Source organism: Procambarus clarkii, chromosome 92 (genome assembly GCF_040958095.1).
Source record: "Procambarus clarkii isolate CNS0578487 chromosome 92, FALCON_Pclarkii_2.0, whole genome shotgun sequence".
Classification (NCBI taxonomy): Eukaryota; Metazoa; Arthropoda; class Malacostraca; order Decapoda; family Cambaridae; genus Procambarus; species Procambarus clarkii.
Genome location: NC_091241.1, coordinates 8939964 through 8957472, shown reverse-complemented (window position 1 = coordinate 8957472; position 17509 = coordinate 8939964). Strand labels below are relative to the sequence as shown.

Below are 17509 nucleotides of genomic sequence, written 5' to 3'. Positions count from 1 at the left end.
GTTAGGTTAAGAATAGGTTAGGCTAAGAATAGGTTAGGCTAAGAATAGGTTAGGCTTAAGAATAGGTTAGGCTTAAGAATAGGTTAGGCTAAGAATAGGTTAGGCTAAGAATAGGTTAGGCTAAGAATAGGTTAAGCTAAGAATAAGTTAAGCTAAGAATAGGTTAGGCTAAGAATAGGTTAGGTTAAGAATAGGTTAGGCTAAGAATAGGTTAGGCTAAGAATAGGTTAAGCTAAGAATAGGTTAGGCTAAGAATAGGTTAGGCTAAGAATAGGTTAGGCTAAGAATAGGTTAGGCTTAAGAATAGGTTAGGCTTAAGAATAGGTTAGGCTAAGAATAGGTTAGGCTAAGAATAGGTTAGGCTAAGAATAGGTTAGGCTAAGAATAGGTTAGGCTAAGAATAGGTTAGGCTTAAGAATAGGTTAGGCTAAGAATAGGTTAGGCTAAGAATAGGTTAGGCTAAGAATAGGTTAGGCTTAAGAATAGGTTAGGCTTAAGAATAGGTTAGGCTAAGAATAGGTTAGGCTAAGAATAGGTTAGGCTAAGAATAGGTTAGGCTAAGAATAGGTTAGGCTAAGAATAGGTTAGGCTTAAGAATAGGTTAGGCTAAGAATAGGTTAGGCTAAGAATAGGTTAGGCTAAGAATAGGTTAGGCTTAAGAATAGGTTAGGCTTAAGAATAGGTTAGGCTAAGAATAGGTTAGGCTTAAGAATAGGTTAGGCTAAGAATAGGTTAGGCTAAGAATAGGTTAGGCTAAGAGTAGGTTAGGCTAAGAATAGGTTTGGCTTAAGAATAGGTTAGGCTTAAGAATAGGTTAGGCTAAGAATAGGTTAGGCTTAAGAATAGGTTAGGCTAAGAATAGGTTAGGCTAAGAATAGGTTAGGCTAAGAATAGGTTAGGCTTAAGAATAGGTTAGGCTTAAGAATAGGTTAGGCTAAGAATAGGTTAGGCTGAGAATAAGTTAGGCTAAGAATAGGTTAGGTTAAGAATAGGTTAGGCTTAGAATAGGTTATAAATTCGTTGGCTATAAATAGGAGCTGCCTCGTATGTGCCAATAGGCCACCTGCAATTAAATTATTGTTCTGATGGTACAATTAACGGTTGAAGTGGCCGGCAGGAAGAGTTATATGAAACTGCCACTTAACCAAAAAAGTACAAACCCAAGCAACCCATCTAACCTATCGAGTCCGATGCATAGAAAACGTAGACACGCGAGACATTACTGGTAACACTGATTGCCATAACGTATAAAATGTGACCTATTAGTTGAGAGAAAACGGGTTGTAGGTGATAGGAGAAGCAGTTGCTATAATTGGCAATCAGGCGAGGACAGGTATACAGAGAATGACAAAGAGGTGTGTGAAGAACTCAACAAGAATTTCCAGGTCTTCACAATAGAACAAGAGTTCCAGGAGGTCTTCACAATAGAACAAGGTGAGGTCACTGCGCTAGGAGAGGGGATGTGATAAATGTGATTTTGGCTTCCATCAGCAGTAATAACGCTGGGTCCAGTGGACTTGTTATTTGTTGTAGTTGTTACTTACGTGGGCTGGTTGTAGTTGAGTTATCAGCACCTGTGTAAATGAAAAAGTAACAGCTGTTGATTATCAAGCGTTTACAAGGATAAAATGAATCACATATTTCTTACAATTGAAAAAAATCACTTTGTATCATGTTGGATAAGTTATATATAGAGTTTGTCAGTGCTATCTTGAGGTTATCTTGAGATGATTTCGGGGCTTTAGTGTCCCCGCGGCCCGGTCCTCGACCAGGCCTCCACCCCCAGGAAGCAGCCCGTGACAGCTGACTAACACCCAGGTACCTATTTTACTGCTAGGTAACAGGGGCATAGGGTGAAAGAAACTCTGCCCATTGTTTCTCTCCGGCGCCCGGGATCGAACCCGGGATCACAAGTCCAGCGTGCTGTCCGCTCGGCCGACCGGCTCCCCCAGTGCTGTGCTGATCACAGTGGTTCCGCTGTTACGTTGTTGTTAATGGTGTTGTGATGTAACTGGCAGTTGTAGATGTGGCTAATGGTGGTTATTGTGGTCACAAGACTTGTAGCTGGTAGTAAATGAGGCAGTTTACCTTTACTACTTTACTAAATGAGGCAGTTTACCTTTACTACTTTACTAAATGAGGCAGTTTACCTTTACTACTTTACTAAATGAGGCAGTTTACCTTTACTACTTTACTAAATGAGGCAGTTTACCTTTACTACTTTACTAAATGAGGCAGTTTACCTTTACTACTTTACTAAATGGGGCAGTTTACCTTTACTACTTTACTAAATGAGGCAGTTTACCTTTACTACTTTACTAAATGAGGCAGTTTTACTTTACTAAATGAGGCAGTTTACCTTTACTACTTTACTAAATGGGGCAGTTTACCTTTACTACTTTACTAAATGGGGCAGTTTACCTTTACTACTTTACTAAATGAGGCAGTTTACCTTTACTACTTTACTAAATGGGGCAGTTTACCTTTACTACTTTACTAAATGGGGCAGTTTACCTTTACTGCTTTACTAAATGAGGCAGTTTACCTTTACTACTTTACTAAATGAGGCAGTTTACCTTTACTACTTTACTAAATGGGGCAGTTTACCTTTACTACTTTACTAAATGAGGCAGTTTACCTTTACTACTTTACTAAATGGGCAGTTTACCTTTACTACTTTACTAAATGGGGCAGTTTACCTTTACTACTTTACTAAATGAGGCAGTTTACCTTTACTACTTTACTAAATGGGGCAGTTTACCTTTACTACTTTACTAAATGAGGCAGTTTACCTTTACTACTTTACTAAATGAGGCAGTTTACCTTTACTACTTTACTAAATGAGGCAGTTTACTCAAATGCTTCAGTGATCAGTGTATATGCACTGAGATGTGTACTCCACTCATCACTGTAAGTACACTGTCATACGACCATTAATCATGTATGACCTACCAACACATACAACCATTCAACACGTTCAACCAACTACGGGCTCACCATAGCCTGTGCTACTTGGAACTTTGTTCCAAGTAGCGAATTTTTAACAACAACAACAACGTTCAACCAGCCAACACATACGAGCAGTCAACACGTGCGACCATTCAACACGTGCGACCATTCAACACGTGCGACCAGCTAACACGTGCGACGAGCCAACATTTACGAACAAGCTACGAGGGCATATGTTTTGACAACGAGGTGTCGTGGTTGTCCTGGCCACACTGTTTTTATCTTCCCACCCGAAATATCTATCTATCTATCTATCTATCTATCTATCTATCTATCTATCTATATATATATCTATCTCTCTCTCTCTCTCTCTCTCTCTCTCTCTCTCTCTCTCTCTCTCTCTCTCTCTCTCTCTCTCTCTCTCTCTCTCTCTCTCTCTCTCTATATATATATATATATATATATATATATATATATATATATATATATAGGTTAAGTATTAATTGTAATTACGAAGCAATAAGATGCTTATTTTAACGTACTAAGAAGGTTAGGTAAGATCGGTGTTTTCTATGAAGCTTTTCAAGGTAAACTAGTATGTTTAGTATGTCACATATGCACGTATTTAATAAGTCAATATTGACTATACGAAAGTGTGAGAACGGGTTGCGTTATTGACGGGGGTGGCATAGCTGCCCGTCTCTTGATGTTCATATTGGTCTTACCAATGTATACAAACGCCTCAAGGTCGTTGTCGAGGTTCCGCAGGTCGATATCAAAGGCCTTGCATACTCCGCTGACCTAGTTTGGTGTAAGTGTGTAGATTCTGTGTAGTATCTAAACCAAGGAATCTTTGTCAACTTGAGTCCGTAGAATATCTATCCCAAGGTGCTTGTAAACTAGGTCTAATATCCACTTACAGGTCTTTGTAAACTTTGTTCAATACTAACCCCAAGGCCCTGTTACTAATTGTCCTGTATAATTACTTAAGTGTTGTTAAAGGATGAGAGCTATGCTCGTGGTGTCCCGTCTTCCCAGTACTCTTTGTCATATAACGCTTTGAAACTACTGTGTGTGTGTGTGTGTGTGTGTGTGTGTGTACTCACCTAGTTGTGTTTGCGGGGGTTGAGCTCTGGCTCTTTGGTCCCGCCTCTCAACTGTCAATCAACAGGTGTACAGATTCCTGAGCCTATCGGGCTCTATCATATCTACACTTGAAACTGTGTATGGAGTCAGCCTCCACCACATCACTTCCTAATACATTCCATTTGTCAACCACTCTGACACTAAAAAAGTTCTTTCTAACATCTCTGTGGCTCATTTGGGCACTCAGTTTCCACCTGTGTCCCCTAGTACGTGTGCCCCTTGTGTTAAATAGACTGTCTTTATCTACCCTATCAATTCCCTTCAGAATCTTGAATGTGGTGATCATGTCCCCCCTAACTCTTCTGTCTTCCAGCGAAGTGAGGTTTAATTCCCGTAGTCTCTCCTCGTAGCTCATACCTCTCAGCTCGGGTACTAGTCTGGTGGCAAACCTTTGAACCTTTTCCAGTTTAGTCTTGTCCTTGACTAGATTTGGACTCCATGCTGGGGCTGCATACTCCAGGATTGGCCTGACATATGTGGTATACAAAGTTCTGAATGATTCTTTACACAAGTTTCTGAATGCCGTTCGTATGTTGGCCAGCCTGGCATATGCCGCTGATGTTATCCGCTTGATATGTGCTGCAGGAGACAGGTCTGGCGTGATATCAACCCCCAAGTCTTTTTCCTTCTCTGACTCCTGAAGAATTTCCTCTCCCAGATGATACCTTGTATCTGGCCTCCTGCTCCCTACACCTATCTTCATTACATTACATTTGGTGTGTGTGTGTGTGTATGTGTGTGTGTGTATGTGTGTGTGTGTGTGTGTGTGTGTGTGTGTGTGTGTGTGTGTATGTGTGTGTGTGTATGTGTGTGTGTGTGTGTGTGTGTGTGTGTGTGTGTGTGTGTGTGTGTGTGTGTGTGTGTGTGTGTACTAACCTATCTGTGCCTGCAGGCTCTAGCTCCTGGACCTTAACAAGTGTAGATGTATATATGTGTGTGTATTTAGTATTTTACTATTTTTGTTTGCAGGAACGAGCTAATAGCTCTTGGACCCCGCCTTTTTAACCAATCTATTTTTCCTCTATTATATCTACTACATATATTTCTCTCTAACGCATGCACACACACACACATCCCCAGGAAGCAGCCCGTAGCAGGTGAACAGGTGAGCACCAGGGTGAAAGAAACTCTGCCCATTTGTTTCCGCCTCGGTCGGGAATCGAACCCGAAGGACTACGACCCTTCGAGCGCTGTCCACTCAACCACGAGGTCCCCTGTGTGTGTAGGCCTGGCTAAGGGGATCCCGCATGAATCAATACAATCACCATGACTCTGTTTATCAGGCTCCACACCAACCCTCCTCCCTCCCCCCCCCCTCCTATCCATCCCCCCCCCCCCTCCTATCCATCACCCCCCTCTCCCTTTTCACATCACCAATGAGGGAGTCGGTCGGCCGAGCGGACAGCACGCTGGACTTGTGATCGTGTGGTCCTGGGTTCGATCCCAGGCGCCGGCGAGAAACAATGGGCAGTTTCTTTCACCCTATGCCCCTGTTACCTAGCAGTAAAATAGGTACCTGGGTGTTAGTCAGCTGTCACGGGCTGCTTCCTGGGGGTGGAGGCCTGGTCGAGGACCGGGCCGCGGGGACACTAAAAAGCCCCGAAATCATCTCAAGATAACCTCAAGATAACCTCTCAACACGTTTTCTAACATGACGAATACACTTTAAAAAAAAGCTATATTATACTTATATAATATAGTATAATATACTATATTATACTTATAACAACTTCTAACAGCGCAGTGGTCTTCGTCGTCGGCTCACAACCCGGGTACCCAAGTTCAAGTGGGAAGAGACGATGGACCAGCTTCTCGTTCCACCTGGTTACCTGTGTAACCTGTTCACCCAGCAGTGAATAGGTACGCAGGGATTCAGGCAACTGTTGTGGGTGGCATCGTGAGGAGAGTCAGTAGTTGGTTTACACGGGAAGGAGCGGGGGGGGGGGGACTACTGTGGACCAGTATTCCACAGTAAACTGATATAAACCTAGCCTTCCAGTAGTGCACAGTAAACTGATGTAAACCTAGCCTTCCAGTAGAGCACAGTAAACTGATGTTAAAGAAGTTTTCTAATATGCCGCAGAAATCATATGTAAACCAAGTCTTCCAGTACACCCATAAACTGATATAAACCTTAGAGTAAACCACAGTAAACTAACATAAACGAAATGACATAAACCTGAAGCAAACCAAGTCTTACAGACAGCCTCAGTCAGCTAATGTAAACCAAGCCTTCCAATTAGAATAAAAATTTAGTAAACAGCCTTCTAGTAGGCCACAGTAAACTGATGTAAATCGAACCTTGCAGTAGACTGGGAGTGGTATACTATCAAGGTTGGGGAGTAGTGTCGTTTCTCTCAAGTCGTTCCGTAAACTCCATTGCTAACTTTCACTTACTAAATTATATTACCTCACCTTTCACTCATATTCCTTTCGTCAGTTTCTCCCTTTACACACACACGTCACGTGATGGTAAGACGGAAGAGTGGTCAGAATCCTGTTTAATGGCATCTTTTCTTTTTTCATTCCCATGCAGGTACGGTCGCTGCATGGGCAACCCCTTGAGAGTACGAACCAGTGCAGGTGCGGACCCAGGTAGGTACAGTCTCAGACAAAACAGGCTAACTATACAACCAGTCAAACAACCATATAAGCAGCCAGCTATACAACCATGCGTAGAGCCAGCCATTTAGACCATCAGAGCCAAACTCACCTGCGGCTGCAACAAGCAAGGCGATCAAGACCCCTAGAGAGAGAAGCACATTCCTCCACTTATATCCCTCCATGGTGGACGACGGCCCTTCTGGCTGGCCCCGGCGGCGCTGTGGGGCTCTTCGCTTGTCTCGGGTCGTAAGTGACAGGCGAATATCGGGACGTTGTGGACACCGCAGTCTGGTCTATCAATCAGGGCTGACTTGAGCAGTAAGGGCTCAAGCAGCCTGTGTGGAGAGAGAGAGGCGGGGCCCAGGCTTAGGGCTGCCCGCTGTTAAGATTCGCAGCTTCACCTGAGGGGAGGACTTTGCTACGCGTCACCTGTGGGCTAACTGCTCAGAGTGAGGGGAATTTTGGGATGATGAGGGAGGTAGAGGGAGGGAAGGGGGGAGAGGAGGAGGGGATAGACTTAGGGTTGGGGGGGTGACAGGGAGTTGACTTGTACTTGACCAAAACAATATATTCTTTTGAACGCTCTGATAGTCATTGTGGGTTTTACGATGTTTTTAATATGTGCTTTCTCGTAAGCTGGCCAGCGAGGCTCAGGTTATCCAGTGGGAGGGGTGGCAGTGTGTCAGAGTGGGTGGGTAGTGTGGAGGTTCCAGTGGGGGTGTTGGGGGGCTGGAGAAAGGGGGTGTTGGTGGCGACACGGTCGCTCGCCGTCTCTACCAACAATTGAGCAGCTACCAAGTAGCCAGGGATGGCCATGACAACCAACACTAAACTAAACATTCCACTTCGAACGCACCTACCTACACACACACATTCAATATACGCAAAAACACACCCTACACACTCACATACACGCGCAAACACACCCTACACACTCACATACACGCACAAACACACCCTACACACTCACATACACGCACAAACACACCCTACACACTCACATATACGCAAAAACACACCCTACACACTCACATACACGCACAAACACACCCTACACACGCACATAAGCGCACAAATTACACGCATTAATACACTACATTTGCATCTCTAGGGAGCCGGTCGGCCGAGCGGACAGCACGCTGGACTTGTGATCCTGTGGTCCTGGGTTCGATCCCAGGCGCCGGCGAGAAACATTGGGCAGAGTTTCTTTCACCCTATGCCCCTGTTACCTAGCAGTAAAATAGGTACCTGGGTGTTAGTCAGCTGTCACGGGCTGCTTCCTGGGGGTGGAGGCCTGGTCGAGGACCGGGCCGCGGGGACACTAAAGCCCCGAAATCATCTCAAGATAACCTCAAGATAACTACACACATAAGCACGTACATATACTATAAACTCCACGTGGGACACATCTCTTCCCCACCTGGAGTCTAATTCACTTTTTCTCCACCCAACCACTTGGGCTGGACGGTAGAGTGACGGTCTCGCTTCATGCAGGTCGGCGTTCAATCCCCGACCGTCCAAGTGGTTGGACACTTATCACCCCCGTCCCTGTCCCATCCCAAACCCTTATCCTGACCGATTGATTGATGAAGATTAAGCCACCCAAAAGGTGGCACGGGCATGAATAGCCCGTAAGTGGTGGCCCTTTCGAGCCATTACCAGTATCAAAAGATGATACTGGAGATCTGTGGAGGCGCAACTGCAACCTGCGTGACGGGAGATGTCTCCCGGACCAAGTGGTGACCAAATGGTGTTATCCTGACCCCTTCCAAATGCTATATATAGTCTAAATGGCTTGACGCTTTCCCCTGAAAGTTCCCTTCTTTTCCAAACCTGTCGTCTAATTCATCTCTTCCACACCTGGAGTCTGTCCTGAGCCCTGCACTGCGCACCTCATTATTTTGGATTTATCTTGAGTATTCCAGCATTGTACATTATACAGTGCTTCCTAATACGTATTTTACATTTCCATATTGGTGTAAGATTATATGACTTAATGTAGAGACATATATTCACATATTTACTCATTCATGATAACTCGTCAGAGATAAGCCACTTCCATGGTGTGGTCATTCATGTTATCACTCTCACACTGTTATATCCAGATATCACAAGACCTTTCTTTAACTCTGGGGTTCAAGCATGTTCTCGTGGTAAGTTGAATTAGCTTGTTTGGATGGTAGTTAGGTTAAATGAGGTCATTATGTTGAGAAAATGTTAAGTTATTACGACTATATATCAAGGTATGATGCTCCGGTGGATAAGGGAGTACCTAGGCGGCAGGAAACAGCTACTAAGACAGTGTCTGTCTGTCTCTCTCTCGCATATACTTGGAATGTTGAAGTTCATTTCGACTGTGCCTCACCCAGTCAGATATACAAATGATAGTGTTATCTAGGGAATTAATAAATACAACCAGTTATTTAAATGCACCGTATATATTAATAAAATAATCATCTACATTTCAGAATATATATATATATATATATATATATATATATATATATATATATATATATATATATATATATATATATATATATATATATATATATATAAGAATTAGTACATTTAATAAAATTCTTATGTAAAAATAAGAATTTTTATCTACATTAACTTAAATACAATTTCATTATAAAAGTCATAAAAACCACGAAGGACAAAAATATATATAATAGCTCTCTCAAGGATTAGCCTTACAAAAATGAGCAGCGTACAGAAATTGTCGTAGAAGCAATTGCACTAGGCTATCTTACACATATTAATTACACAAACATCACATTGTCATGGGATAATACTTGTTGGTGGCCCTTAACTACAGCTCCTTTAGACCCGAGTAGCATGCAGACCATAGATGCGAGAGGAAGTAAGGGTGAATAGTGTCTTATTAGGCTGGGGCTCCACGCTAGCTATATGTAAACAGAGAGAGAGCGGGAGGGGATTACTGGTTCCCTGCTAGTCAAGGAATGACTTTATATATCCTCGTCATATCTCCTATCAACCACAGCACCACGTCACAGTATTAGTGTACAGGAAATATCACATTTATATTGTGTGTTTCAGGGGGAGTAGGTATATATAGTGGGATTATATGGGGGGTATATATATGTATTGGTTTGATGGATCATATATATATATATATATCTGTGGCTTAGATTATATATACACCTGTTTATCCTGGTTTATGTAGACTTGGGTTCCGGCCCATGCACACATATACACCTGTGTTTCATGTTATAAACACATGTAAATTATGTACACACCTGATTTCTTAGCCATATACACATGCCTTGTTTTCTGGTCCATATATTCGTTTTCTGGTCAATGGATGCCAGTATTCTGAACCCATACACAGGCGGGACCTAAGAGCCGAAGCTCAACCCCCGCAGGTACAACTAGGTGAGTACTAGGTGAATATACACACACACACACACACACACACACACACACACACACACACACACACACACACACACACACACACACACACACACACACACACACTCCACCACCCCATTCACGTGATCCCTAACTACACATACACAACTACAAACACTCATCTCATCCCAACTACTACAACCACTACAATAGCGTGCTTTGCTAACAATAAAAACATCATATTTTATCCCCTACAACAGTTTTGGGACTGATTTTTTTTCTTTTTTTTTTTTAATATCAAAGCATTTTAAAGTCTTTTTTTTTAATAGTTTCGTATCTTTTTAAATTGCTTCGTGGTGTGACACGAGTTAACTTGAAAACTTTGTGTTTAAATAGACAACATTTCGTAATGTCAGTACTAACAAATATGTAGATTACTATATACAATGTATGACAAGAAATGGCCACTAGAGCTCCTTGGGTTCAGAGCGACTGAAGAGACAGTAAGTCAATATTTTCCAACACTCTATGCTAACTCTTTTTATTTCATCAACGTAGACAATCCTTTATGGACAAAGGTGGTAACCTTTTCCTCGGTCGATATGCTGAGTACTGTCAATATTTTTTTTGAGTACAGTACTATCCGTAAATCTGTTTGGAATCATCATAGATTTCTTAGTTTTTTCACTTGGCTCCTCTGATTATATTTTCATGTCCTTGATATGCTTTGGGTGGGATATACTCAGCTCAAATATATACCTGGATATTATGCTTGTGGACCGCCATATGAGCATCGTCACTATATAACTCCAAGCAACATTTTCTCATCAATATCAGCATCACCATAACATCATTCTCAGCAGTCAGCATCAATCGGCAAGAGGGAAGGTCAGAACAGCATCAACAGCATCACATCGCCAAGAACTTGAGGCACAAGTATCGTTGCCTTGCATCTTGTGTGTGTTAGTGTTTCAAGTCCCAAAGCTTGTTCAAGACTGATGATTGATGAAGATTAAGCCACCCAAAAGGTGGCACGGACATGAATAGCCCGTAAGTGGAGGCCTTTCTGAGCCATTACCAGTATCAATAGATGATACTGGAGATCTGTGGAGGTGCGACTGCTCCCTGCGTGACGGGAGATGTCTCCCGTGAGCTCGTTCAAGCTTCCATTATGAGTGAATGAGTGATCCTTAAGCTCTGTGAAGGGCGATTATCAAACACATACAACACAACTGATTTCTGTACTATTAAGTCCTCGTCTGGCTGTGTCTATAACATTAGTAGCTCTACTTGCCCCACGCTCTACAAGACTACAAAAGCAAACTGTGGGCACGTTAACTATGGCCAGCCGATGTCTTCCACCGTGTCGTAGCCCAACCGTCTTCCCTTCCAGCTGTAGGAGTGACACGGTCGATCTCACCCTAGAGGGCGTCAGCTCGTTCTTCTAGCGTCGAAATCGAGTCTATCACTTGATTATGACACGTGCTTGACAGATGCACGGCGTTGATTTCAATCTCTTTGTGGATGTGATGGCGTTAACAACAGTCTCTTCGTTGAAGCGATACCTGTCGACTCCAGTCTCGTCCTGGAAGCGATACCGTCGACTCCAGTCTCGTCCTGGAAGTGATACCGTCGACAACAATCTCGTCCTGGAAGCGATAGCGTCCTGGAAGCGATACCGTCGACTCCAGTCTCGTCCTGGAAGTGATACCGTCGACAACAATCTCGTCCTGGAAGCGATAGCGTCCTGGAAGCGATACCGTCGACTCCAATCTCGTCCTGGAAGCGATACCGTCGACTCCAGTCTCGTCCTGGAAGCGATAGCGTCGACAACAATCTCGTCCTGGAAGCGATACCGTCGACTCCCAGTCTCGTCCTGGAAGCGATACCGTCGAATCCCACTACACTTGCTCCTCCTCGAAATCGTCCTTGTATTCAGCACAATCCATGCACTTGACGAGGCCGGACTCGTCGCAGCTGGAGCACTTGAGGGCCACGAACTCGAGGGTGAAGTCGTTGCGATGGACGGACTTCTTGGACCCGTTGCAGACGGAGCAGGGCAGGAGTCTGAACCCCCCGCAAGTGTCGCAGGGCGTGCAGCTCGTCGCCCTCTGTGGGAGAGACAACACTACAGTTACTGGGACATGTTCTCATCATTTTTTATTTAAATTGTCTATGTATATTCGTGGGTGTGAATCCTGCACTCTCTGAGGTGTAAATAGTGTATTACACGCGGGTAACTAATGTATTATATGGGTGTAAAATATGGCATTCATCGAGGTGTAAATTACTACATTCCCCCCCGGGGTGTAAATAATGTATTACACAAGTGTAAATAATGTATTATAAGATGTAAATATTGCATTCTCTTGGAGTGAATACTGCATTCTTTGCGGTGTAACTTCTGCTTGCATCTGGGTGTAATTAATGCATGCTCCATGTGCAATAGCTGAAAATACTTGGTTTAAATAATGAATACTCTTAGTGTAAACAATGAATACTCTGGGAGTAAATAATTAATACTCTGGGTGTAAATAATGGAATTAATATTTTAAATCAAGTCTACGTTTCAAACCATCTTCTGTCATTCCAAATTTGGTCTTGATATTCCTCCAAACTTGGGTCAACATTCCTCTTAACTTGGACTGAATATTCATTCAAACTTGGTATCAATATTTATCCAACTTTGGGCTCACTATTCCTCCAAAACTTGGACTCAATATTCCTCCAAACTTGGACTCACTTTTCCTCGAAACTTGTTTTTTGGATTCAACCTATAAAACCTGGTCTCCTGGAATCAATATTGTTCTACCCTCTTCTTAGTCGTTATTCTAAGCCTAGTTTAGTGGCCTCAGCATTCTATAAGCCTAGTCTCCTAGTCCTAACATTCTAAATATAGGTCTCGTTAATTTTTAGAAGCGACATTCAAAGCCTAGTCCCTTGCACTAAGCATTCCAAATTTGGTCTACTGGACTCAACTTTTCCATTCATGGCCTCAAGATCCCAACCATATCTACTTGAACTTTTCCCTACAGCGCCGGCCTCGCTTCTTGCATGCCTGCGATCAATCCCCTGTTTTCCAAGTAGTTGGGCACCATTCTTTCCCTCCGTCCACATATCCTAGATCCTTGTCCTCACACCCCCTTCCATGTGCTAATGTGATAATTATCAGCGCTTTCCCATGACAAATTTTCTTCTTTTCCTTCAGTAATTCAACCCTGGTTTAGTCAGAACAATTTCGATTTTCCCAGTAGTCACTGTTATTAAAAATGCACAGCTTATAATGTTTAATTAAACAACACATGTTCATATTAAATAGCAAATGTGAATATTAAGATACTATATGTTAAACTGTCTTACATAGAAGTTCCCGGACATTGTTTTTAAAATTTGGGATGTGATTTTTACGAAGTCTTAATTTCCCTTTTATTGTTTATATAATATAAAAGGTTTAGTTTAGTTCATTTATTATACATCCCCTAGCCATCCTGTGCGCGAGGTGACGATGTACTAGGCTAGGTTGGGATGTGCCGGGCTGTGTAAGGATCTACCAGGCTAGATAACTATCCATCTACCAGGTTAGATAAGGATCTACTTGACCTCTTGACTGCCTCAGTACATAACATCATACCTATTGTAATTGTAATTGTATCCGCTATATTGCATTTAAAAATTATAACCAGAATGACTGCACATTTAACAATAATAATCCTAATAAATCAATCATAATTTAAAATAATTTAAAATTGAATATAATTGTAATTAACTATAGGAGTACAGATTAATTCTAGTTAGTGTTTAACGTTATATAGAGGGGAGGGTTAAACCCAATTTCAGTATCTGTTTGGGGGTTCTATGGGGGTAGAAATAGCCTAAGCTACTCTATCCCTTTGAGATGTATTTTGTTCTTCTCTATAAACATACTTGAATTAGGCAAAACAATTGCATTTTTTACGGAATGGCAAATCGTGCGAACACTCTTTTGTTACACCCTGTATATCTTCGTGTAAATACGCGAACTTTTTGAGCAAGAATATAGTGACTCACCCTGTATGGTTGAAGGAGTCGCCGTAGTTCTCCGCATTCGTTCATCCTCTCGATCTGCTCGGCATCCTGAGGGGCGTAGATGACTTATTACTCACCTCATTCACCCAGTGATTCATCTAGTTTACTCTCAATGGCTCGCCTCACACCCCTGCTCCGCGCCTCTCTTGTCTTATCGTTTGTGAATCTTTCTTACTAATCCTGGTTCATCTACTGATTCACCTTCTAAGTTACTGATTTGTCTATTAGATACTCTGATTCACCAACTGAATTGCCAGTTACGTGCTTCGCCTAAATGATTTGTCTCTCCTCACTGACTCATCAATTGACTCACCTGACTTATTCAATTGCCTACCTGACCATCTGATTCATCTACTGAACTCGTTTGGGACGTATACTGGCCCCTACCCGACTCATCTACTCACAAGTTAATTTATCTACTGGCCCACCTCATTCATCTACTGGTTCAACTCATCTTCTGGTCCATTGACTTATCTACTTGATAATTATCTACTTGATTATCCCCATTGACACAGTACAGAAGTACCTAGATTTATCTACTAGCATATATAATCTACTGGACACCCCTAAACTCATCTACTAGCAAACCTATGTTATTCTACCTCATTGATCTACTGAACTTGGTACTTACTCAATATTTATTAAGTACAATATATTATAAATTAGTTTTTATGAACTTGCAAAAAGTTATTTAAACGTAATGGTAAAAAATCAATTATCAATAGGTGGAAAGTATATGCTAATTATCATAAAAATTGTATGGTAGCAGTTAATAATCGTTAACTAGAAGGTAAATACTTAAAAGTTAAACGACAATCTTAGACTGTGTTGTTATACTGGTGCATCTACCATCGTCGCTAGTACCGTAACGTCTACCACCACTACATCTACCAGTCTATACTCACGCCCAGGTATTGGCCCTCTATGAAGAGATGAGGCACGGTGACGCTGCCGACTCTGAGCCGGTCCAGGAGCTGGAGCTGCGTGTCGCGGGCCATGAACACGTCGCGTTCCTCGAACCGCACCAGTAGCGTCCAGAGGATCTTGCGCAGGCGCAGACACCGCTCGTACGTGTCACGGACGATGCCTAGCGTCGTCACGTACACCACCACCTTGCCTCGCTCGCGCTCCATAAAGTGCTGCAAATACGGACGATATGTTAGTGCTGCAATACGGACGATATATCTTAGAGCTACAACACGTACATGTATATTAGTGCTGCAATACGTACATATATATTAGTGCTGCAATACGTACATATAAGTTAGTGCTGCAATACGGACGATATATCTTAGAGCTGCAACACGTACATATATTAGTGCTGCAACACGTACATATATATTAGTGCTGCAATACGAACATATATATTAGTGCTGCAACACGTACATATATATTAGTGCTGCAACACGTACATATATATTAGTGCTGCAACACGTACATATATTAGTGCTGCAACACGTACATATAAGTTAGTGCTGCAATACGGACGATATATCTTAGAGCTGCAACACGTACATATATATTAGTGCTGCAATTTGTACACAAGTTAGTATTGACAAAAGAATCACTAATAATAGCGTTAACACTAAGCCACTTGACAAATAGTTGGAATAAACTAATACACAAAATCGCAAATCTAAAATTACAAGACACACAGCAAAATAAATCCCAGAAACTTGTAAACAAAATGAAAATTGTATAAAAACACAGAAAAATAATATATAAATCACTCATGAATAGTGTAACACAACAAATTTACAAATATTAGAATAATATTACATATAATAACACTACCATAATAAAAAGCTTTAGAAACACAGCAATACAAAAAACGTGAGGTTTTAAGAAATCATATATAAGAAATACAACTTTTGCTAAACCACTAGATTATATCTGTAGGTGATCAAACTACGTATCTAATTGCAAAAAATTGATCTAAAAGTCTAACTGCCTAAATTCAGTCATCCGGCACCGTCACGAAACTAATCTATCCGTTGTTGTTGTTCCATAAAGTGTACCAGAGTTTGACCCCACTTGAGCACCTGCCTGTCAGAGAGCTGGGGAGAGTGTGTGTGTGTATTCACCTATTTATGCTTGCGGGGGTTGAGCTCTGGCTCTTTGGTCCCGCCTCTCAACCGTCAGTCAACTGGTGTACAGGTTCGTGAGCCTACTGGGCTCTATCATATCTACACTTGAAACTGTGTATGGAGTCAGCCTCCACCACATCACTGCCACCACGTACACACTGTGTGTGTGTGTGTGAGTGTGTGTGTGTGTGTGTGTGTGTGTGTGTGTGTGTGTGTGTGTGTGTGTGTGTGTGTGTGTGTGTGTGTGTGTGTGTGCTCAATTCCCTCCCCAACCCGCATGTACCTAATGTGCTTGACAGGGTTAATGAATGAAGAGATAGAGACATACAGACGACACAGAGAGACAGACACAGTGAAGCACAATATATCTGACAACTTTCCGTCTCCGTGGAGCATTAAGCGCGAGATTTTTGCCAAGTTATAGCTGATATGATGAGTATTCCGTTTTTTGTTTAACCGTTGAGGTAAAACAGATGTTGGAGTGTTTTACCGTTACATTGTTCCTGTTACACCGTTGGTATGTGGCTTCCAGAGCAGGTAGCACTCGCTACACTACTCGCTCCTATCTCTTATCTCACCAAAGTTCACCACTAATGTAAACTCAATGTGAATATGCACATATTACCGTTAAAATGTGTGTTGAAACATCATCTGGAATACGCTACCCAATTTTGGTCTGAATTTCAAATGAGTGAACAATTAAGAGCGTTCAGAACAAAAAATCTACCCTACGACGAGAGGTCTGAAGGTCTAAGTTACACTACAAGGAGCCTTAAAACCCATAAGACACTGAAGTTGCTCAAGAACCCGAAAGAACAATTTGAGTAACTATGACATCGTGGAAATATTTGGCAGGAATCTCGAAATAAATAAATTCAAAACAAGCCTAATACACGAATTATGTTATCATGTACATTATATACTTTCATGATACACCCTTGTACTCCCATGTGCATCTATGTATTACCGTGTACACCTGTACACATCTGTGTGCAGGTGAGAGAGAGAGAGAGAGTGAGACAGAGAGAGAGTGAGTGAGACAGCGTGAGTGCGGGCAAGAAGGAAATAAAGGACATCAATGACCCCGGAAATACACTAATGAACCGAGTGCTGCAAACAGACTGACAGACAGACAAACAGAGAGGCACGGAACCTGCCAAACAGTCAGACAGATCACCAGACACGGAGGCAGACAGGCAAACACACACACACACACACAAAGACAATCTCAATATCTCTTGAAAATTGTAACAACACCTTTTTTTCCAGTTCCTGTCTAA

General features: G+C 42.2%; 2 protein-coding genes across 5 annotated transcripts in view; both read right to left on the bottom strand.

The window, feature by feature from the left end:
* LOC138359727 (mucin-21-like) overlaps window positions 1–7135 on the bottom strand; it is a 30150-nt gene extending 23015 nt beyond the window's left edge. For all 4 annotated transcript variants that reach the window (XM_069319296.1, XM_069319298.1, XM_069319297.1 and 1 more), the window contains exons 1-2: window positions 6809–7135; window positions 1545–1574 (exon numbers count right to left, since the gene is read on the bottom strand). In XM_069319296.1, coding sequence (XP_069175397.1) covers window positions 1545–1574; window positions 6809–6881 — 103 coding nt within the window. In that variant the 5' untranslated portion in view covers window positions 6882–7135. The remainder of the gene's footprint in view (window positions 1–1544; window positions 1575–6808) is intronic.
* Window positions 7136–10113: 2978 nt separating this feature from the next.
* LOC123747869 (glutaredoxin domain-containing cysteine-rich protein CG31559) overlaps window positions 10114–17509 on the bottom strand; it is a 55489-nt gene continuing 48093 nt past the window's right edge. The window contains exons 2-4 of the mRNA XM_069319284.1: window positions 15048–15281; window positions 14125–14190; window positions 10114–12188 (exon numbers count right to left, since the gene is read on the bottom strand). Of these exons, the coding sequence (XP_069175385.1) occupies window positions 11979–12188; window positions 14125–14190; window positions 15048–15281 (510 nt within the window). The 3' untranslated portion in view covers window positions 10114–11978. The remainder of the gene's footprint in view (window positions 12189–14124; window positions 14191–15047; window positions 15282–17509) is intronic.